Below are 24,435 nucleotides of genomic sequence, written 5' to 3'. Positions count from 1 at the left end.
CCTAATTCTTAGTGCAAATAGACAGCAGATGCCAGTGGGGGATAAATCCACCACTTTGAAGATTCCCCTATAACAGTATTAACTGCATTTGATGCATTTCATTTGGTCTGTTTAAGGATGCTCATTTGAGTACAACTTTAGTTTCAGCCAAAATATCTTCATTTGTCTTTTACAGCAATCAAAAGCACAACAAGCCAAACCCTCAAGTTATAATGACTCATTAGTGAGATAGATGCCAACATTTTGATGCCTCTTCCCCTTCTTCTGTCTTGTGCAGATGGTTTCAGTTTGAATGTGGTGTTCTGCTGTTTGAGTAGGACCTGTGAAATTTTAGACTATGTGGTCAGTGCTAGACTGGATCTGGACTGTGCCAAAGTGCTATGCTGCAGGAGCCTCCTCTCTGAGGGTGGTCCAAAAAGTGCTCCGGAGGATTGTACTCCTGATGGAGATCTACAGCTGGGAGCTGCTGAGCTCCCATACAGGGGATTTCTGAGGTGGCTCTGGGCCACCAAGCCACACAGCCATGTCTTAAAAACATGGAGGGAAATAAGGAATAGGCGGAAACTTTAATGTTTGGTCAAAATCCCTAGTAAAATAGTAAAATTGTACTTGGCAAGCACATACACACATTTCTGCCATTTAATATACTACAAAAGCTAACAATAGTCTAATAGTCTGATCCCTACATTTTCAAGACTGCAGATGAAACACAATTCCTGTTTCAGAATCTTTAATAGAAAGCTAGTTGCCTGTATTGTCTGTGTAACAACAACAAATTGTCTATCCAATAGCATTCTTTATTAAGCTGAGACGGCTTGAGACTTCCTTATTTTCTACATCAAATGTGTCTGGCTTCATGACAACCATAAAGAATGGCTGTGAGCTGGCCTCCTAGAAACTGGCAAAATTTATTAGTCCTGTCACCCATCAATCACCCAAATGGATTTCAAACCGCATTTTAAAAGCTAATTTTCCAGCACTGATAACCTACAGGAAACAGGAGCACCATTATTTATGGAGGCTTTCAGACTTGCTAAGTGCAGTAGGATAAATGTGTAAGAGGACTATCGTCTATTCTCTTCTCTCTCAAATAGGTATTTAAAGCACACCTTTCCTCAAGGAGCCAGTGTTGAGGTTTTTGAGTTGCCAGATCTAACACGCCAGTCTACAGGGAATGTGTTTTGTTTGTAAAAGGAAAGTGAAAGCTGACAGACATAATTCAAAAATGATGGGGAGGAAAATAAAAATAAAAGGATTGATAACAGTTTTATAGGAAACTATAACATCATTCTAGAGAATTTTGATGGCTGACGAGGGCTCATGGATTAGAGAGTGATATATTTTTAGCGCTACTGTTATATTAGGGCAGTAGAGACCCTTTTCTGTTTTCTCATATTTCGTCTGATTATTTGGAGAATAGCATTGGAGTAAAAGGGTAAACTTGAGCCAGGGCAAGGAAAAACCTGTGCTTTTACCAAGATAAATCAGCAAGGCTCAGACCACATAACTGAGAAGCAAACGAAAGCTACTTAAGACTGCTCTATACTCACTCAAATTCACGCAATTGGCTTGTAGGATGTAAAATAAAATCCCATACGATTAAGATAAAATCATTGAAATAAAGACATTACACTGATCTAGTGTCAAAAGCAATAATTACCTTTATGTTTTTTCAAAGTCACTTAAACCAAAATGGCTCACTGAACCATGTACAGGGCTGCAGACAGATGAGGATCTCATGGTTAAAGATTTCCTTTTTATTCTATTTATGCTCAGAGGAAATTTGTGTGAGGCGGTCGAGAGGAAGGACAGGGACATGCTGATTCAATAAAACACCATTATACTCCTTTTAAAAGCTTCCATTGGTGACATGAGTAGGGGGTAATTATAATAAATGCCAGTAATCAGCGACAATTCTATTCAAAGGCGCAGTGACTGGTTTCTATCACACACACACTGGGACACTGAACACACGTAACTCTGAGGACAAGTGGTCTTTTCTTTCGTTTTCAGTTGTCCTAACTGACTATGAGTTATAAAGTGCATGAGGAATTAGTTTGAGATGCAAGTGTCTCTGGAAAAACTTTTTAAAAACTTGATTAGAAAATAAAATAAAAATGAAAGACATGTACCATGACCATGTACCTGCTCACAGAATTATTGGGGAAATTCTGGCACCGCCTCTCGTGACCAAATAGTGTTACTTAATTGAACCCGTTCAAATGACAACCACATATGCATATCTGTAATGATCCACACATCATGAAAACCATCAGGCAGCCAGCAGAAACTAAAAACCGAAGCGAGGAAATTCTCAAAACATTGTCTGTCAACCAGTGCATTCTTTTTGGTAAGCATTTTTATGCCACATTCCTCAACAGACTGCTGCTGGAGAAAAAAAATCCTAGCAAAAAAGACACAGTGCATCAAAAAGTGGAGACTGGCAGCCATATGGTGATGAGCATTTCTCAGCACTCTGCTTTCAAAGTAACCTATAAACTGAGAAAAAAAAAAATCTTCTATAAAAACACATCGAGCTTGATCATCCGTCTGTCGAATGCCAAGTGTTAAGTGACTGTATGGCCAACATCATGATCAGATTATCACAGAGGGCTGCAAATGGTACTCAAGACTTTCATCTCTTTAATTTCGCCGTTTCTTATCATCACTACACTCAACACTGCTGCAGTGGTGAGGATACCAAGCTAAGATCCAAATGCCTCTAGTTATTGGATATGACTTTCCTTTTGTAGATTAAGAGCTAGAGAATAGACACACTGAGGAATGGGTATTGGACAAAGACGAAAGGGAAACAACACAGCAGCAACAAGATTAACTCCAGGTCATGTGGTGTAATGAAGACAGACGTATGCGACCAGACGAGGGACGAGGAGCCGTACTGTACTGTCGGTGAACTCCCTGGATCGCCAGTTTTGTGGATCCCCATCTTTCATCGGAAATGGGGCACAGTCAGGCGATGCCCAGCTCAATTTCAACACCCGATGAAATTGATGATTGTGTGAATGGGCCTCTTTCCAGAGATAATTAGCGCAGTGTGCAAGGTTAAGAGTGCCCCAAGGGAATAGAGCCTGGTGTAGGTCAAGAACAAATGCAAGTAGAGAGAATACCAGCTTGCAAGAACAAAGGAGCGTCATGTTTAAAATAAGATCTAATTAAACAAAGAATAAAAAAACATTATGACTCGCAAGCTGTTTTAAAAGAAGCTGCCTTTTTTTTCAACCCTCGCTATGACAGACAAATGAAAGATGGCATGCAGAGGACTGGTTCAGACCAAAACATTTTTTTGTGGAGAGGTCAGAATAGAAACCTCTAAAGGTTTTAAAGGTGCATGAAATTCATAGCAAAAAAATGGCCCTTATAGCAACATTCATTTTATAGTGATTTCTAGGATTACTTACTTTTTCTATATTGTTACTAATTGTAAACAAAAGTGAGTCTTTTAAAGAATTACATTGAAAACAAGAATAATGTACAGTAAGTAAAGAACAAAATACACAGTTTGCTAGTCTGGATGTCAAAAAGAATAATATGTTGAATTATATAGCTTATATTATATTATATTGTCAGGTTGATATTTGTTTATACAGTTGGGCTCAACCAGAGACCTTAACCTTGCTTTTCTGTCCCAGAGGGGTCATCAAACTTCGAACCCTCTGAGGCTCTAAGGCCCTCTAAAGGTGCTCCCCCATTGTGCTAGAGGACTTCTATTAGAATTGATAACCCTTTCAGGCGAGACCAAATACTCCAGGCACATGGTGAGTAAAAAGGTTCATTCCATCACAAAGTTATTATCCACAGGCAGATTGTTACCATTCATCAAGTGTGAGAGATGAAACTCTCTGTTAGTCAAGGGAAACGGCTGTTTCACTGCCTTGCCACAGATCAATATATGCCGCCATTTTCCTTTCTCTCCTCTGCTACAAAAAAGTAATTATACAGAAGAAATGTTGACAATCAATAGACTAGTCAGGTAAGGTTAAGGTCTGCTGTGGGGGCCAGCGGAGGCTCCTCCGTCAGCTGTCACTGATGCTGCTGAAGTGAACACCGACACATGGGAACAAAGGGAGGTTTGTCTCCTTCAGCCCCTTTTACGTTTCTGTTAGGGCAGTATTGTCGAAACAATTAGAGAATGGTAGAGAATGACACAAGAGAAGTTCACTGAAGTTCACATGGTGAATATTTAAGAGTCAGTAGTACATAGGTGTGTCTGATTATATCACCTGCACAAGGTGATCTTAAACGGTGCAAACATCAGTAATTTGGCATGTTTTCGATGTGTTATGTGTGTGAAACAAACTTACTTGAGAGAACTGCAGAATGAGAGACTTTAAAGTATCGTCACAGTAAGGTAGTCCTATGTTGCAAACGTTATTCTTCAATGAATTCATCAGCCTCGCCTTGACATCTACTTTCACTTTAGACGAGCCTGAACTTTATAATCCACTGGCAGGGTTCAGAGGTCAACAGCAGAGGGGACCAGAGGGCAGGGAAAATCACTCTCTCCCTGGAAAAAACTCTGACATCCAATTTTCAACTTGATTTATCAGTGTAAAGCTAAAATTGATAGTGTGTCATTACTGGGCAGGGAGCTGTCTTGGAGAGATGTATCAAAGCCTCCTCATTTTGATTTAGCACGGCGGATCAATACAACCCTATACTGTTTCAATTTGAGGAGTATTGATTTTCCTATGCTGACTCTATACAGGGGGACATTCATCATCAAGCAAGCATATAGTATGATCTAACAGGGCACCATAGGGTCTGATCTGCTTATTCTTCACTCAGATCACATGGCTGCAGAGCAGCTGTTTCCAAGCCTTTCACAGATTATTTCCTTGTCGTCGGGTTTTTGTCATATGTGCTGCAATACAATTTCTTACATTGTTTACCACAAAAAGAACAACGGCTCAAAATGGAGTGGCTGTCAAAGACGCAGATAATCTGCAGATGTCTGTAATTCACACAAAAACAGATGCATCTAACGGTAGGCCAGGTGGTTATATCAATCTAATGAGCAGAAAACACACACTCTGGCAAAAGAAAAAATATAAACATGTAAGTTATACTAGTTCCTGGCTCCTGTCCGTTTAAGAATAATTTTGTTTATAATATATTCTACACAAATGATAAATGTCCTTTGGCATGTCTCCAGGCAGAATTTAGGAGTAAAAGGCAAAGCAATTTCTGTGCGTGAGGGTGAAAACAAACATTAACAACTAAAGTCTCTCTCTCTCTCTGTCTCTCTCTCTCTCGCTCTCTCTCCCCCCACACACACACACACACACACACACACACACACACACACACACACACACACACACACAGATATAACAGACAGCCACCTCAAAATGCTTGAGGGCTTTATATTTTACAAGAGCAGCATAAATGGGAAAGTTAATGTAGCATTGAATAAGACTAAGCTGCTGAACTGCAACACTGCCTTGAGCCTGTGAGCATATTGCATCATTTTTCTTCACCAGCAGGTTACCATTAAATTTGAATTTGTTGGAAGTTTTGCAGTATCATTTACAATGCACCCACGCTCAATAACCTTTTGTTTCAATGCAAATGCTGTGCCTCTGAGAGGGGCTCCATAAATATTTGAACAAGAGCCCAGAATTCAATCCAATAGATTTTGTCATGGGTACTTCTGCTAAGATTTAGTCAGTTATATAAAAAAATCTGTACTTGAATACTGTAACCTTTTCAGCCACGGCCAAAATATTTTTTCATTTGACAACATCTGTAATACTAAAATACAATTGTTGTACCCATTAAGTAGTTCTGAAATTAAACGCAACAAATTAATGGCTTCTTCGAAACAGATACTAGCCAGAGAGCATAAGCTCCTATGAATCCATGAAAAAAAGAAACCAAATGTAGCTGCTTATGACATCTGCTGTTTTGGATGGAAACTCTTTGAACTTTACTGCAAGTCAAAGACATAAAATGTAGCCGTAAAAAGTAATTACACCAGCTAGAATACTTTTCTTGACAACGGTAAACATGGTTTAAGATATGAAACAACCCAATTTCAGTGAACAAGGCTGAACATCTGCATTGTATTTTCTAAATTTAATAACAAAACCAAAGCTACTGTTTTAGCAAAGAGGAAAAAAATTGTTTTGGCAAATCATCAGCAGTGGGTTGTGTAAAAGTGGCAGACTTTCTCTTCAGTGCCTGGTTCTGCAGCTCACAGAACAATTAACATAAGAATTTATCTGTATCTGTATCAGTGTTTGAGTAAACACTGTATCCTTTTACTTATTTATAAAAAATCTGACCTGCATGCAGTGATATGATGTTTCTTTTACAAACAGTAATGAGTCTCAAAATAAATCCCAATACAGCTTCACCTGCAAGCAGCAACTGAAGCTTCCCAGCTGTCTTTATAACAATTGTATGCCGTTAACAAAAGATACATGTTCAAATTCTCAGCTCTTAACTCAGTATAAAATACAAACAGTATGTTGTTATGCTTCTGTTTGTCTGATATAACTAGCTTTTAATCTTGCCACTTCATTCTGTATCTGTGGGACCATGTGGGTGCAGGCGAGAGGTGGGAGGCAGAGCAGGAGAGCCGGAGGTTATTTTAACAGGGCCCATGGGGAAGTCTGCAACTACCACCAGGTGCTGGGCTGTGTTACTGAGAGGGTCAATGAATGCCTGGACAACACTGCAGAAACACCCCAACCCCCTTCTTCCCCTTCCTCTATCCAGGTCTGTCGGACGACTGGCCAATCAGCTGTCCCCAGGGGATTAAGCCACTCCACACTGTAATTGCGTTTGCTGACCCGATCGCTGACCCTATCGGATCCTGGGAAAATGACATTAACTGGTGGTCCAATCCCATCACTGCAGAGTTTTGTGAACAGGTAACTTTTGTCCTCTAACCTGGAGCAGCAATGGTTCATGTTAAAGACTTAACATGGCCCACGTTGGTCTGAAGGTGAGAGCTTACCTCTGGGCCAGTGTCCCCCAGGCACCGTGCTTGTTGGTGAGGATGTTGACGATTTTTTGCTTTAATTGGTTGGCCGTCACATGGTCTCTGTGTTTAGCAGCACTGATCAGGTGGTCACACATCTTCTCTTCTTCTTTTCTGTCAGCGGCATATTGGGCACAGTTGGACTAATTTGAGATTTGAAAGAAGGAAAAGAGAAAAACACAGTGTGAAGTTCACTGTATATTTATGGTTTTCGGTACAGTATCCACTGCCAAAAGTGATGTCTGACATTCTACTAATAGCATTTTAGAATGTTTTACTTGAATAAAGCCAGAATAATATATACCCTCTAATGGAGCATTTGTCACACTGAAGAATGTTATGGCTTCATTCAACACACTTGAGTGCATAAAGATATTAGTGGACAGCTGAGAGATATATTTCTGCTCCCTTGGAGGAGTGTAGTAAATCATGGCAAGCACTTGAAGGCAGTCCATTCCCTAACTGCGGACAGATGAGGCTCCCTGCTAGGTAGCCGTGGATGGTGCTATTAAAGGAGAATTGAAAATAGTCTAATAGATCCACAAAGAATATAGTCTGTCAAGGTTAACAAAGCTACACTGACATTATGTCAAGGGATATGTTATTGTCCCCTGGTATAGGAATGGTGTAAAATGTAAATTTGCAGCCACTTTCTAGGAACAAAATGTACTATAAGAACACACTGCCTTCTGTAACTTGCAAAAAAAAAAAATAAACGTCGAAAAATATTGATGATACATTAGTCCAAATAATGTTTGATATTTACGTGCCAGACTGATAAAGTTAAAATAATCTATTTACATATTAATTGGTCACAGTATGAAAAATTGCGATATTGGTTTTAAATCAATTTCTAAAAGTCAGTGCAACTCTCAAAGTGTTCCAGGTGGCTAAAAGTAATCTAGAGGAGCACATCTGACTCTATCTTTGCAGCTAAAACAAGATTGTCTTACTATGCCACCCTGAGGGAACTCTTGCTAATATTCAAAATCTAATTTGCTAACAGAAGCTGGAAGTTAATTGAATTTCCTGCTTCAAATTTGAATTCTGTCAGATATTATACTTCAACATATTCTTCATAAGGCAGATAACTCAATCTCTGCTTGTCACCTCACATCACCACGTGATGCTGTGACAAATATCAAACGTTATTTATCACTTTAAAGCATATGACGCTTCGGCCTGACACCAACTTAATTGTAAAAATGTCTTATCTGCGTCCTGAATCTTCAATCTTGGAGAGTGGGTAATAAAGTAACGTCAGACCTAGATGAAAAGTGTAGGCTGTCTGGAGTTGGCAGACAGAACGGATGGGGCCAGGTACACTTCCCCCTTCTCCTGACATTGCATATCTAGCCGTCTCTTCCAGTTTATCTAGCAGGTCAAGGATCCTCAAGAACTGTATATCAAGCAGCTGTTTGAGGATGGCTGCTTTTCCCAGATAAGAAACTCATCACTCCTCACATGTACAAGCTCCTAACAGAGGTGGCAGAAGTATGTGTGTTTCTGTGTGCTTATCACACACACACACACACACACACACACACACACACACACACACACACACACGTCTTCTGATGTTTTACAATAACAAACTTTTAGTACAGCAAGGTATATTTATAGTTTGCTATCTAGTCTCTGTGGTATTTATTTGCTCCATGCTCTATTTTGCTGGCTAGCTTGCACTGAAAAATACAAAGTCCATGTTTTTCTTTTCATATTTTCCTTACAGACAACCATTAGTGGAAAATAAAAGCTAAATACTCATTACCGCAAGAAAATTCATATTCAGAAATTTCTTAAATCTTGTTAGCTTTTTCTTTTCATGACATAGCAGTGGTTTGACACGGGTGGGCTAAGTACGGACTCAGGAGGTTATCCCCTGGGTTGGTTGGCAACAGCTCATATTAAAATCCTAAATTAATATTGCTTGCATTTCCCTTTGCTTCCAGTAATTAAATTATTTTATAGGAATTGTAAGGGTGAGGAGTTAATCCTCATGAGGACACAGAGGGACACGATTACTGAGCATTTACAGTTGAATGGCATTTTTATACTAATAGGACTGGTTCATTTGAAGATTGACAAAATATTCTATTTTCACAGAAGATGGTTTCAATGTTGATTATACTCTTTTGTACAATATTTTGTCAGTAGCCCAACTTTACCATTTCATTTCAGTGCAAGAGAGGATGGCACAGTTTATACCTCAAACTCTGCGTGTTTGTGGACGTCCTCTGCTCGCTGTCTGTTCAGGATGAACTCAGCCTCGTTGGCAACCCGAACTATGTGGTCCTTCATGGCATGGCAGAGCAACCTTTAAGATTGCAGAGAAAGTTAAATGCAGCAGACTCTGCATTTCCACATACACATTATCATTAATAAGGAAATACATCATTTTTATTAGCTAAAATCTGTTGAAATGACACTAAGGAATATAGCTTGCCAGGATCTGGCAACATTCTGCTTGTTGAAAGAGCAGACTAGTAAACAGCATCATTTGTCTGCGTTATGTTGCAAGGCTGCAGGTCAGTGACAGATCCCTCTGTAGCATTAAGGAGGGAATGGAGTGTCATTAGAGCATCGAAGCCTGTCTGGCATACTCCTGATTGACTGAGCATCCTTTCCCGCTGACCAGAACATCAACCCTGTGCCTGTATTGCTGACAAGTCTGGCCGTGAACAACTTCTCACATGGCTGACTCTGGAGGCTCCATGGTCTCCACCCACATTCACATTTAAATTCCAGTATCTTTAATAATTGAAAACACCCTGACTATTGTGTGTAGATTACATGCCATTTTACACACCATTAGGCTAGCTTTGTTTTAATTAAAGCATCCCCTGTTCCTCTCCAGTGCTTGATACAGATTGTAATTTCCCTTCTGTCCCAAGGAGAGGTAGTAATCCCGAGGCTGCATTCATCAGCTGCTATTGCCTCTTTAACTGTTGACAGGCACTCATTAATAGACAGACATTCACTCTTCAAAGACAGAAGCTGACAACGCCAAGCTTTGTTTTCAAACCAAGAATAGATGAGAAAACACGCTGAGGAGTGATATTTGATATTTGAAGATAGAGAAAAAAATAGGCACACTCTCTACCACACTTTTGCATTAATATTTCAAAAATAGGTAACACTAATCAATACAAGTACTGATTGAACGTGTGCTGTAAATGAAAAAAACACACACAAACAGTTTGAAGACAGAGATTCTTTATAGCTATCTCTATCAGAACACTAAAACTGATCTTTGGTGTTAAATTTGTTATTATCAGATTGAGTTTCAACCCGTTTTATGTTGAATGCCTCAAAGCACCATATATTTTGTATTTACACTATTCAGGGGTGAACACTCATGTAGCTTTTACTTTTGAGGCTTAAAGAACTTAAAAGAGCTGTATGCAGAAAAAAATACTGCATGTATTTGTATATACTGTATCAACATGGAAACCTGAGGTCGTCCTCTCTCGTGGATGGCGGCTTACAGTTACAGTCATGATAGAGAGGAGCTGGGGTAATAATGAAGGGATCAGTTTACTTTCAGTTTACTTTAATCAGGGAATTGTTTACCTGTTTGATAGCAGCTTTGCAATCTAACAGCTGCATCATAAAACAAAGTAACAGCATTTGAACCCGCTGTATGTGTTGCTGCACACACAGCAGATACATTGTCATCCACGCCTTGTAAGGCAAACCAGACTCTAGCTACCTCTAGATCTGTCTAGTTAAGCAGAGCAGGTGTGCAGAGACTTGAATAAGACTAGGAAATGATGTGTCTGTCAGCAGCACCCTGGACAGCGCCGTGTGGCCCTACTGACTGAAGCTCTTTGTTCCAGGGCCAGCAGGGGACTCAGAGAAGACTGGCTGGGCTGCGGCAAAAGCCCGGGCACAGAGAAGGCCTGGCCAGATGGGTCAGCAGATGGACAAGGAGGCTGAGCCGCCCCTGATCTGCTCTTGCTCTACGGAAAACCCTGAGTATGGCCACACCCAGAGACGAGAGGAAGAGGGAGGGGGAAAGAAAGAGAAACACAGACACTGGGATGTACAGTAAAAAGGGCGGAGACAGAGATAAGAAGGCAGAAAATAAGAGAGGGTGACCGCACTCTAGTGTTGATATTCTTACTTCATCCAGTCACCACAATCTCATTTACTGTTACCCCCTACAGAGCAGCCTACAAGAGGCTTAGAGTTAATCTATGCTGTGCTACTTGGTCCGTTTTACAGCCCCCAGGGAGAAGATTTTTATTTTTTTTTACAAGCAAATACTGAGGATGAATGAACTACTGCTTGGCTGACTGATTTAACCTTATTTATCACAGTGAACTGATACATTACCTTCCTTCGTTGATTAACTCAATGAAGGCCAGGCCAGCATTCTTCTGAATGGAGTTCTGCCACTCCTGAAATGAATTGAAAATTAAATGAAAATTAGTTTCGGGTGGCAAATGGTTTGGTAAAGGTTCTGAAGAAAAACACAATAAAATTAGATCCATATCAATCAATATCAATATTATATGTGGGTTTAAGGGGAAAAAAAGGAATGTCAATATGGCCAGTTTTCCCCCACAAAAAAGAAGAAGCAATGAAGCTAAAAGCTAACAGTAAAAAAGTTCAAATGAGTATCAAAATACTTTTGAACATCTTTCATAAATGCATGACTCACACAAGAATCACATTTCACCACCCAAATTGCATATTTCAACTATAATTTAGATTACATTTCATGGCTTGTAATTCAAGTAGGTAAAGAAAGCATTTAGGTCATATATCATTTGAGAAAAAAGTGATGTCTATAAAAAGCTGAAATCCTGCACAGCATGTGTGACCATCCTTTCTTCCTCTGTGAAAAGATCTGTAAACAGGAGAGATGTAATTGTGGGATGAAACTGTATCCTCTCACTTAAATACAGCCATTTCCCCTGTCCCTTACAGTGACAGATTACTGAGCAGGCTCACTGAGCCCCGCACTATACTCCTGGAAGGGATCCGAGCCCTGGGCCAGAGTGCCAGCACTTGCTGTCTCACAACATGCTCTGGAAATGATTAAAAAGCAGTTTGAGAGCGCTCCTTTCACTGTGGGAAATTCAGCTCTCCTGTGCCCTCACTGAGGTGCAAATGGAAGAGAAAACAGAGAAGGCCACAGTTCAAAAGAGGAGGGAAAACAGAGGAAAATTAAAAGAAAAAGGTTTCCATTCCTAAGGGCTACTAATGTATATGCAATTCAGGGCTATTCACATATATAGAAGAGCCTTTGAATGGGACCAGCCATTTAACATTTCCAGTAATTAATAGTTTCCACCAGAAAGTATATATGGAGATATAGAATCTTTAGTTGTACATGCAAAACGGTGATATACACTGCTTGTTCTATGTCAATGTCTGGACAAGGTAAGCGGCATTTGTTGTGTATAGTACCAGCATAACTGACATTGACATTATTATGTATGGGCAAGTGTTTTTGTACACAGTTGTCGTGCCTGACACATACCGGTTCACGCAAGAGTACACAGTCTGACCCTACGATGCGTTAAATCAGAGAGATGGTGCTGACAAACTGCTGAGCATCTGGTCTCCAAATGTTCCCCGTGACCCCCTTCCACTGCAACAGTATCTGCCTGGAATAAGCTGTTCTTGATTTGGACAGGGATCATGTACAGCCAGTCTTGTGAGGTTTCACTTGCACCGTGCTCACGTGACAAAAATAAATACGGAAATCAAGGCAGATGTGACACTTGGGCGTTGCCAGGAAAATGGCAGCAGGTCAGTGTAGGTATAGCATGAACTAGTCAAATTTGCTATCTTGTCTGAGGTATGCTTGTTGACAGCTGAGATAGCACTTCAGAGGCTCGCTTTTTTCTTGTCTTTTTTTACTGGAGAACAGAGCTCCCAGAGGAGGCTGCCTTTGATTGCAGGGATTTTAAAAAAGTCCTCTGCAACCCATTTGAAGGGAATTAGGCCTGACGTGCAGCTGCTTAAAAAAGAGATGCAATCCTTGATGTAAATGCAGACCATGATCAGAGAGCAGCACCTCTGGTCACTGGAAGTTCGTTTAGTAGCTTGGGTATGAAAAGCTTGGATTTAAAGCTGCCTTAAAAGAGCACCACAACAAACAGCATGGACACATTATCTTATATTAGTCTCTGTGACTAACTTGTAAGCTAACAGTTGTCTACTTACATATCCAGCAGGCATGGTCAATGTAAGCATTCTCTTAGTCATGTGCATAAGTCCGTTGTTTAGTTTCCACAAATGCCTGAGAAAATTAACTTTACAAGCAGTTTTCTAACATTGTGTTTGGTGTTGGACAGGTTGTATACAGTTTGTTTACCTGAGCTGTTTTGCTGAAAATAGCTGCCTGCTGCTGCTGTAAACAGTGTTAATGAGAGCGATGAAATATATGTAGAATGTAGAATATATATATATATGTTATAATAATAATATGGTAAATGTGTGCGTAAAACCAAACAATAGGCTAAAAGCAGCTAAAAAGCGCTATAATGAGCTGGTAAATTCTTTGATACAACATGAAACACTGGACAGTCAATGATGATGCTGTAGGTTCACTTGGGGCAATGGTACCATTCTTCCATTTATCTCTAAAAAAACCTTTTTGTGGACCTAAAATCCCACAACTCCCAAACCAGAGAACAACTTGCCGACCTCTCTCTCCTCCCACTTTCATCTTCCTGAAATTCAGCAGGGCACTAAGTATTTGTGGTGTTTCAATCCAACCTGTCAGTGTGCGGGAGCCTTTGCTTTTATCTGCTCTGCTTTGCTCTGTTATACTCTCCACATCTGGAGGCCTTCCATCACTAAATCTCTGTGGCTCCACTCTAGATCCCCCCCTGTATGTTTAAGCTGTTACAAGAAACAGAGCTGCTTGACCTTTTCATTCAGCTGCCCAGGCTGAGGAGAGACACACAGTGTCTGCAGCCGTGGCCAGCCACACGATGATTGCTGTGATTAGTATGCATAAATAAGAAAAGGCAGATCATTAGCACTAATTCATTCATAAAACTGACAGGTCACAAAACAGAGAGGGACTAAAGGTCAGCTAAGTGCCCTCCTTGCTGTCTTAAAACATTAATCTTGAAATATGTGAGGGATACGTTGAAGTTGGCATTTTATAGTGATGTCAGCCAAAGCTCAATCTGCATCTGAGGAGACTTGCTGTGCTTCTTGAAAGCACTTTAGATTCACATTCATTTGGAGTATATTGCAATGTAATTAAATAATAATAATTATATTTGCTCATAATAAAGCAGCTCTGCATATATCAGCTTTGTCACCTGAAAGAAGTAATATAAAAGACACTGATAATCAATTATCCATCAGTGTGATTTTTAAATCATATTAGCTGGCAACATAACTGGATTTGTTACTGATGGTGCAGTATTATAATACACAGCAATGGCTCATCTCCATCTGAAAGGTTGCAGGAGGACACCAAGCTATATGGTCCAGTTTCAAGGCCTCACTGTCTGATCGATATCTGAGCCTGGGTTTCATCCCCAGAGCCCCTAATGGCAGGAACCTCTGGAGCCGCTGTAATGCTAGCTGTGTAAAAGGGGGATGGACTCAGACCCTTAACAGCACGCTGACGCTCTCATCTGCAATAAATCCTAGAGCTGGAAAAAGCAACTTCCCATATATACTCTACAGACAGAAAGCAGCCCAAAAAGGAGCCCGTCAAAAACCTTCAAAAGAGCAACAATAACTCAATGCTGGCTGCCCCGTTTATGTACGTTTTTTGGAGGAAAGCCCCTGAATAATGGCCTCCATATAACAGAGGCTGAACTCCCTGCAGAAGAGGGCTTTGGACTGCGGAGACCACAGAGCACACATAGTGGCAATCCACCTCCTCGAGGCTCTGGCCCTGCAGTCTGGATCCACAAAGAGGCACCAAGTAATGGCTTCCTTATGGGCTCCCGACGCAAGACTGATGGGCTGACAGAAGGTATGTTAAATATCTCCTGTTCTAACTGCTACATCGGGGCTTTGACCTTCTCTAAAACAAGGGCTTAACAAGAGATTCAGAGGGTCAGCTTGGAGGTGATCAGTCACTAGCAGCGGTGCATGAGGTGGGGCTCATTCTCTAAAGGAGGGCTCGGCATTAAAGCTGTGGGGTGTAGTGAGAAAGTCACTGGATTCTCAGAGAGCTGTATGTGTATTTATGTCGTCATTGGTTCGGACAATTTGCTGATAGGACAAAAATTTCAGCTTCGGTGATGTTGAAATAACTTATTCTCTGATATATGATTTAGCTGTGATCTGCTCACAGCTGTGATTTAAACAAGCCTATTTTTTGTGAGTTTAAAATAAAGAGTTCTAGAGGTGAGTGAAATCGATTATTGCACTGACAATGTTCACGTTGCCAGATTGTGAAACATGTCCATTTATAATAAACGAGGGGTTAAAGATCACCACATACTGCTGACAGACCAAGACCAAGAGTACCATGGTAGAGAGGATGCACCTAGAGAGAAAAAGACAAAGAAAGGCTAGGAAAGAGGATTGTGAAGAGAAAGAGAAAGAAAAAAGCTCACCTGAGAACAAAGCAGCATGACAAGCTCCACCACTGAAGTGCTTGACTTCATACACACAAGACCTGTAGAGACAAACCAGATGAGCAGAATTAGATTTTAACCACATAATGTATTTCTCAAGTGAATATCTGAGGGTATCAGTAGTTATTTTATATTTTATAATTAATATTACTCATTTAAATGTATGACATACAGTATAGAACTTGGACAAAGCTATATTGTTTTTGGCATAAGGTACGTTTTAGGCAAAGTGACAAGCAATTTGTAAGCCCCCCGTTTTGTGCTTCCAATTTGCCCATCATAAAACTGTAACAAAAAAATAAATAATAATTTGCATCTGCACAGAACAGATGTACACACACGTCCCTTCACACATACACACACACACACACACACACACACACACACACAAAAGTGAACACAGACATTCACAGCTTCTTCCCTCATCTCCATTCTGTAGACGGTGAAGCCGACAACTCTCTAATGAAACAAGGGCAGGTGTGAAAAGCTCATTTGCAGAAACAATGGCTGCAACTGGTCTCGTATTCTGCACCTCCAGCTCCTTCTGTTGCACTTGGCGAGAAACATTAAAGGTGCAGTCATTAGTACAGGAAAGAATGCAACTCTCTAGGACTCATTATAGGCTGGCAGGAGTAGAACTCTGTACCACAGGGCTGCCATTGTTTCATGGATGGTTTCATGGTCTGTGTCAATCAGAGGAGAATACAAAATATTCTTATTCTAAGATTTTATTAAACATTGCTGCACAAGTTGCGAATTGTGCAGTACAGCATCTACAATAATAAATAATAGTATGCATTATTGACTGTTATCACAATGACTAATATCTAAAATTGAAAAATAGTGTGCTTTGCATCACCCAGATGAATCCATTGAAAACATTAGGGAGTGGCATGACACAGAAGACATCTGAATACTGAAGACTCCACACTGCATACTTCACTTCATGACAAACACAACAGTACATGCAGCCTACTGTAGCTACATTGTGAATAAAATGTTGAAAATAGGTATAAAATTTTCATTTACATTATAATGTCAAATTTACATTAAAGACACAATCTGATGTCCAACTTTATAGTAAACAAAATTGTAGACCCACCATCTAAATTCAAAACACCATCAATGACTCTTACATTAGTAGGCAGGTCTTTTAATGCAGAGACTAACAGCAAAAAATATAAGTTAATATCTGATATTAACATTCAGTGGAGACACAGTAGTTTTGCTTGTGTAAATACTATACAATGTAACACGGAATGCAAAATATTCAAGACACTGGATGGATGGATTTTTTGCTAGCTAATTCTACATCCATCTCTATTCATGAGCGGAGAATGTCCGAGCGAGCGTATTGTAAATACTCTGAGAGGATGTGACCCCTCTGTTGTACACAGAGTGCCACAGCCGACCTCTTGTTATAGCTGTGACATGCTGAGCCATAAGTCAGTTCAGTCTGACACAGGAGTCAGGTGGCCGACTGACCCTGGCCTTGTGCTGGTAGACAAACTAAATGCATTCTATTTAAACACGGCCTGCCAGTCCTTTCCTGTAAACAGGGCAGGGTTAAGGCACGGGTGAATGTGGCATTGTGGGGCAATGTGCCGGCAGACTGGGCCACTCAGGGGACAGCGAGAAGCAGGCGGCAGGCATCACAACAGCAGCAGTGTTCACACGCAGGCCTTACCCACCAACTCCAAGTGTAAGGCTCAGGGTGCACTCAACATAATTGCCGCAGTGACCACATGTCTTCAGGGGGGGTGAAGGAATAGGGTGAGGCAAAGGGGCACAGGGGGCACAGGGGGGCTCGACCCCGGGCAATCTAGGGAGTGATGGATGGCTGGTAATTACTGGTAAATGGAGCGCCTTTGCACTACAGCACAGTATTTCAACTGTGGGCCTGGGAAGGGCCAGGAAGAAAAGGAGAAAGAGAGGGAGAAACAGCAAAATCCCACACACTGCAACTGGGACCGACCTGAGTGGCTTAATAAAGTGACATTTAAAGATTTAAAGTGCATGTGGCAAATATGTGCATTTGTTTTGACTGAAAAACCAGCTCTATTGCATGTCAGGGTGCACTTTTCACAGACCCAGACAGGGTTAAACATGTCTGGTGAAGAGCACTGAGGCCCGAGCTGTCTATCTACGACCTTGTTTGTGGGGTTACACTCTCAGCTCAGCTCTGGTTTGTCAGCTTGGTCAGTCTGCTGACAGACTTTGAGTGAAAGGGTAACAGACATATTCACACTTGTCAAGGCTATGCTACCTGATTTTTCATTCCTTTCCCTTGAGCTTGAGTCAGTAGCCTTAGCCACATGTGCATGGCGTACTCACAGGGCTATTTATGTATGTATATATGTGTGGCATATGCATGATATATGGAGGGAAAACTGCCTGTTTGTGGAACTTTACTGGCTGGAATGGAAACATTTGAAAAAAGCTGTTAGTAATACTTTAAATGTCCTTTTAATGACCGTAGACAAGAACTTGTTTCATTTTTGCAGTATCAAATAAATAAGACCGTGCACAGGAGTAAGCTTGCCAAGGTTGATTACTTTCAAAGGTTAAATTAAATACCAGTAACAAATCCTGATTTTAAAACAATTAAAGAGTCTTCAAATTTAATATCTGTAAGCTTAACAACAAATAATATGAGCAAATCTAAACCTAATATTTGATACTTTATAATCTAAAATATTGTAATATTGTCAGCAATGACATTATTTAAAGGTAACTGGCAGTGTATACAGTATACAAATAAACTATGCTTAGGAAAGTGGACACGTGTCAGGAACCGGCTTTAATAAAGTCACGGGAGTGCATTCTTTCAGCCTGCTGTCATTCTCTGAATAGACTTCTGAAACTAATATCGGTTGAGCTTACAGTAAAAAAGAAAAGACTTTGGCAGTGAGAAAAGGCAGAGATATCATTTCACTTTCTGCAAACTGCAATTCAAGAGGCTGGAGGCCACACACATATATTCTGCACTGTGCACACACAGACAAACGTCTGCAGACACTCACAGTCATACACACACGTGTGTGTGCTGGCTGTGGTGACAGTGTGTTCTTGTGAATACAAGCCAAAGCAAGCGTTGGGAATAGAGTGGCAGTGCACACACATGCAGGCAGACAGTTCCTGAGGTTAGGCATGAGTAGCACTATGAGAGACTGCCAACCTGGGGCCTGAGGAAGGCACTGGGAGCCTTCACACAGCCACCAGGAAATAAGACTAGAGCCCAGAGTGGAGTGGAGCAGAGGGATCACACACTTCTGCAAACGCTTTGCACAACTGAGCCAGTCAGACCAGCATGCCATTTAAAATAAAATTATGAGGCTGTTATGGTAAAGACAATCATCTTGAGGTACCAAGTCTGTGCTGAAAAGTCCATGATTCCAGGTTTTACTTGCAGTGCTATATCACTTTAACATCAACAAACAATTTCTGCATTATCTCTGAAACAGTACTGAACATTTAACAAGGCCTCTGTAAGCATCTATACTTCATTTTACTTTCCATGTAAGTGGATTTGGATTGGACTGTGCAGAAAATCTGCTGATTCTTTATGGCACAAAACATAAAAAGGTCACTGTACTTCCAATGTAAATACAATTTAAGCTTTCAGATTTTCCTACAACGGCAAAATGTCTGACAGAAATCACTTCCCATAAGTTCATTTTGGAAAAGAAAAACAACATCTGACCAAAAAAGAAATATCCCCTTTTAACACCAAGCAACAGAGTGAGATGTGATGCTTAGTTTGGAGGACTAAAAATATCACTGGCATGAGGCAAAGGCCACCAATTATTTCAACATTTATTTTAACTTGACAATTGTTGTGACTGTGAAACACTGATGTTTAAAAATACTACATGTAGGAATGATCCTTAATATGTGGAGGGAATCATGGAGAAAACCAAACAAACACGTCACAAGATGAATGAAAGGGAAAGCAGATTTAATCAGACTGTGACAGACCCCCAGCTTGTGTGCAAACTAGTGACTCTCCTGTCAACACTTACAACTGCGTATGCATCCATCAATAAGGCAGCCAGTGTACAATGGTGGGGTGGTGGGGACAGGATGCCACACACAGCTTGGGGAATAAAATGAACTACAACATTTGTACCTTCTATGAGCAGTTCCTGTCCATGGCTGCCCAGCAGGGTGCGTGACAGAAAGGGTGCATAGTCCACAAAGGTTTCTCTCAGCAAGGGTGCCACCTTCTCCAAAGCTCTCTCCAGCTTTGTAGTAATGCTGTCAAAGAAAAAGAAAACACATTGAGATAGAAGTCACAAAAGGAAATTAGACACATTAATTAGAGTAGAAATGTAAGGGAGGTGGCGTTGTGCCCTTCCATCAAGGGTAAGGCAGGAAAAGAGGTGTGAGAGCCTCACAGTCGACAGAGTGCACACAGCTAACAGCGGTTAGTGTGTAGTCAGACTGACAGACTCCTGGTGGGTGCAGGGGGTAACCAACAAATTTCAGAGGATGCAAATCAAGCCAGATATCTACACCAGTATAGTTGCTATCACTGGAGGTGTAAATATTTTAGAGAAGAGAAGATTTTATGTTGTTAATACATATATTTTTGCATTCAAAGAGGATTTCTCACCAGTTGTTTGCATTCTTTGTTGTGACATGTTACCAGGCTAGCACATGGGATCACAGTTGTTCAACACTGCAGAGGGAAGTTCCTTATCTTCTACACACTCACTACATGCTGCTGCCTGACATTATCTAAGCGCCTCAGAGAAACTGTGAGCTGGAGTCATGCAGCCATACAACTAAGACTGTATACAAGCAGAGATACGACTCAAGCTGCAACATATCTCTGTGCTCCTATGTGTACACACACAGATACTAGGCAACATGAGGAGAGTAGACGCTTGTTTTCCCAGCTAAGATGGGTGGAAAACAGCAGGATAGTGAGAAACAGAGAGAGATGAGAGGTAAGGTCTGGTTCAGGATTTGTATGAGTGCTCCTTGTATGTGTGTGTAGTGTAATCTGCCTTCCAGCACCCTGGGACAACACAGCAGAGGGATGACAGACTAGCATAAAAAGCAGGGTGCAAGGGGTCTAGGTGGCTAACATAAATGTTCTTGCCTAAGACACTGGCCTGCACCTCTGGAGGCTGCCTGTAATCCTGTCAGGGAGGTAAAGGGTTTGAGCTCAGGAGGTGTCAGTCCCTGGCGTAGTGGACACTGGTCCACTTCACAAAAGGCACTGAAATAGAAAGAAACATGAAAAATGAAACCACAGGCAGGACTTGCTATATGATGTTTTGTGACTTAACAGTTGGGCTCATAAATTATAAAATTAGAATTAGAATTAGAAAATATATAATAAATCAAATTATATTTATTTATTATTCTCAGTAGACCGGAGCAGGCAATTCAGTTTGATGTTTTTTTTTTCCTCATCTAAAATATAAGTTAGGCATCAGTAGGCTCTGAAGCCAGATAGTACTATCATTGACTTCACAGTTACACTAAGTGATGTCGGTTACTGCTGCCATGGCAACTGAATTTCTATTCCTCTAGCAGAACACACTGAAGCAAGGAGAGAGAGAGAGAGAGAGAGAGAGAGAGAGAGAAAGAACTGGGCTCTCAGCAGTCAGTGGGAGAGCAGGACTAAGGACCTCTGTCACAAACTATTAGAGCAAGTGAGGAAGATGAGTCAAGGTCACAGCAAGATATACACACAAATACACGACAGGCACTCAAAATTAGGCCAAATTTTGCCATAGTGTCCGCACAAAAATACACCACCGTTGTAGTATTTTGTTTTGACTATGTAGAGAAAACATCCCAATTTACCAAATAGCTAATTAATTAATTTAATTTAATTTAATTATCGATCAAGTAAAATAAATCAAGCAGCTCAAAGAAAAGGCAATAACATAAAAAATAGAAAAATAAGAGAACACCTTGAGGAGAACATTTATTTGAAAGATAAGCTTCACACACTACTTTGCGTATGAGTAGATTTTATACGTAAGTCACACAATTCGAATAAAGTGAGTTTACTAACACAGGAAATACAAGCCTGGGTGAACAGAGAGGGCTCTGTTGTACCTCATGTTTTCTACTGTGTCTTCAGGCATGGGGGCCACCGTCTGCACGGCCGGCAGATTCTTACTGGTGGCTCCGTTGACAAAATTGGAGGAAGGGGTGGAAGTGGGGGCTGCATCAGTGGCTCCTGCAAGGAAGACCAACAGAAGCATGCAACATTAGCGCAATGCAAGAATAATTATAAATATGTATGTCTTTAATAATATAATTTCATTAAACTTAAATAGAATTAATAACAATTTTACAAATGGGTGAGGATTGACTTTAACTTTATAGCAAAAATGTTTACCTTTTATACTACTTACAGTTATGTTATCAAAAATGTTAGAAAACATATAAAATTTCAGTGTCCCCTCCAGAGGCTGTAAATGTATGTAATGGCACACAGACTGAAATGATTTAAAGAAAAAGAAGAAAGAACGGGAAGAAAACCAGCCGCAATGTGGGTCATGACAGTAAACTTCAGCAGTCACCGCAAATTTCAACCACGTCAAACAAATGAAAACATGGTACTAGTGTCAAATCATGCACCAAATCTTTAACAAAAGCCAAGTGCACCTACGATGGTTGTTCAAACTAGTGCCAGCAGCAACATATGGAACTATTTGGCTTACTAGGACGGCAAAAACGAAGGATCAACAGACATATCAAAACAATATCCGCATCAAATTTTTACATATTACACTTAGTTTTGGTATCAAAGCCAAAATTAGGGTGTCGTGACAAATGTAATTTTAAGGTGACCCCTGAGTCACATCTCCTTGGCAGCAAAGTATAAAATCCTTATAACTGTCCTTGTGAGAGGTTAAAACAGAAGTGATGAGATCATGGGGTTTGGGTGGCTGTGGCTTTAGCTGAAAGCACACTTTGACTTGGATACATTTCTTACATTCCTGCACAGGGGCTCAGAGAGGAGAGGGTGAGTTTTCTCTCTTTTTTTTTTTTTTTTTAATGGAGCACATTAAAAAGGTGTTGGAGCTCCTAATGGTTCTCGGTGTTAAGTGGGTCCTTTCAGAGGCCCAGACTACAGGAGCCCTGAGCTGGAACCGGCTCAATGCAGCAGAGCCCAAGGAGAAGAAACGTGACAGCAGAGGGAGGGAGAGAGGGCATGCAGTCAATCAGGCAGGAACACACGCTACACAGTCATGCGTACAAATTATTTTCATTATTGTAAAGGCATGTTTTTAATTATATAATTCAGGTAGATTAAAATGGGGTTGTTTGATTTGGTTGTATCAGGAATCCTAGTGGCGGAAGGACAGTGGTTTTTATTTGGCGGTGCACTGATAGGCACTATAGACACTGATGGGAAGGTAAAGAGGGCCATCTAGTGGTAACAACAAGATCCAGCACAGGCATACAAGATCACATGATCCTGCAAAGGGAAAAGCTTTGTTTCTATTCTTGGAATGGCATCAAAGAAAGAAAAAAAAGAGAGACTTATTAAGATGAACAGTTATTACTCAAATTAAGCACTCTCAAATTGATCCAAAGAAGTATTATTTGAAAATGAGGCACATTACCAGGACTGAATGTAGTAGTTTAACTGTGTAAGTATATTCCAGTAACCTTGTGCATGACCTACCCGTGGTATTGATCATGCTTTTGGGGGTTGCAGAGGCAGCAGCAAAGATGTTGGGGGTGTTGCCAGCTGTCAGCCCAGAAGAGGTGGTGGTGGTACTGCTTCCCACTGTGTTCACTGCCAGGCTGCCAGGGGAGGTTTTCTTCACAGGCACCACCACACTCCTACAGGAAACACACACAATATGCTTCATCTGCACGGAAAAACTATAAACAGTTAAAATATTAGTAATTTCCCCACAGGATTATTAAAGTATGTCTGATTCTGATTATTAAATAATAGAAATTCAACGGAGTTCACATTGTAAGACTGTACTGTGGCAAACAAAGAATGAATACAAAAATATATGCAAAGGGAAGCAGAGTGGCACAGTGAAGAGGTGGATTGTATTCGTGCCCCCTGTTCAGCAAGTATCTTCCCTGCCAAAGTGCCCTTAAGAAAGACAGTAAAATCCTCCAGGGTGTTGTGGTAACTGGGACTCAAAATTGTGATAACTTCATTAAATTAGTCATATACTCTGACTTATAGCCTTGCAATCACATTAAAAGACCACTGGGCTAGAACTGTGGGTGAAAAACATTTTCATCAGTTTGTTGGAAGGTTATAGTTGTGCCAAATAAATGTCAGTTGGAGTTTGCAAACTATACTGGGACTGGGACCAGGGGTTAATATTAAATTAGCCAGCCATATACAGTCGCAGGGTTAGCTTTAAGACAAAAGTTTTCATTATAAAACTGACCCTGAATAAAGCAGCATCTTGAACAGGGGCTTCTCAGTCCTGTTCTTGCAACAGAAAATCCAGGAATGACTTGACTTTCAATTCAACTTTCTAATAAATAATTTTTGAAATCCCCCCCAGACTATCGTGCATAAAATAAAATAAATTATATATTAGAAGAAAAAAGGAGAACAGTAATGGTCTTTATTGTCTCTTACAGCTCTCAGGCACAACCAGCATGAGCATGTCCAGATGTTAATCAGAGTATTCGGAGAGGTAAACATCCGGATGCATAACTCCATCTTTCAGCATAACACATGCAATGCAAACACACACACAGATGCACACAAGATGCTAAAGTAAATACACCTGGGGGCAAGAGGCCAGTCAGCCAGCTACTACACTTTTCACTACATCTGCTCTTGCCACTGTTGGCCCTCTGCTGCCCTCTGCTGCCCTCTGCCCTGTTTTGCTCAGAAAAGCT

General features: G+C 40.7%; 1 protein-coding gene across 5 annotated transcripts in view; it reads right to left on the bottom strand.

Annotated features, from left to right (window-relative positions):
- The window catches only part of nbeab (neurobeachin b), a 193,812-nt gene that overhangs the window by 74,684 nt on the left and 94,693 nt on the right, over positions 1-24,435 (bottom strand). For 3 of the 5 annotated variants that reach the window (XM_051397178.1, XM_051397180.1, XM_051397181.1), the window contains exons 30-37: positions 23,237-23,397; positions 21,655-21,778; positions 20,684-20,803; positions 19,706-19,833; positions 15,556-15,617; positions 11,345-11,409; positions 9,215-9,323; positions 6,983-7,149 (exon numbers count right to left, since the gene is read on the bottom strand). In XM_051397178.1, the coding sequence (XP_051253138.1) occupies positions 6,983-7,149; positions 9,215-9,323; positions 11,345-11,409; positions 15,556-15,617; positions 19,706-19,833; positions 20,684-20,803; positions 21,655-21,778; positions 23,237-23,397 (936 nt within the window). The remainder of the gene's footprint in view (positions 1-6,982; positions 7,150-9,214; positions 9,324-11,344; positions 11,410-15,555; positions 15,618-19,705; positions 19,834-20,683; positions 20,804-21,654; positions 21,779-23,236; positions 23,398-24,435) is intronic. The other 2 variants (XM_051397182.1, XM_051397183.1) reach the window with 1 other exon arrangement.

Source organism: Dicentrarchus labrax, unplaced genomic scaffold (genome assembly GCF_905237075.1).
Source record: "Dicentrarchus labrax unplaced genomic scaffold, dlabrax2021, whole genome shotgun sequence".
In the NCBI taxonomy this organism is placed as follows: domain Eukaryota; kingdom Metazoa; phylum Chordata; class Actinopteri; family Moronidae; genus Dicentrarchus; species Dicentrarchus labrax.
Note: the sequence above shows the minus strand (reverse complement) of the source record. Positions and strands in the feature narration are given on the sequence as shown.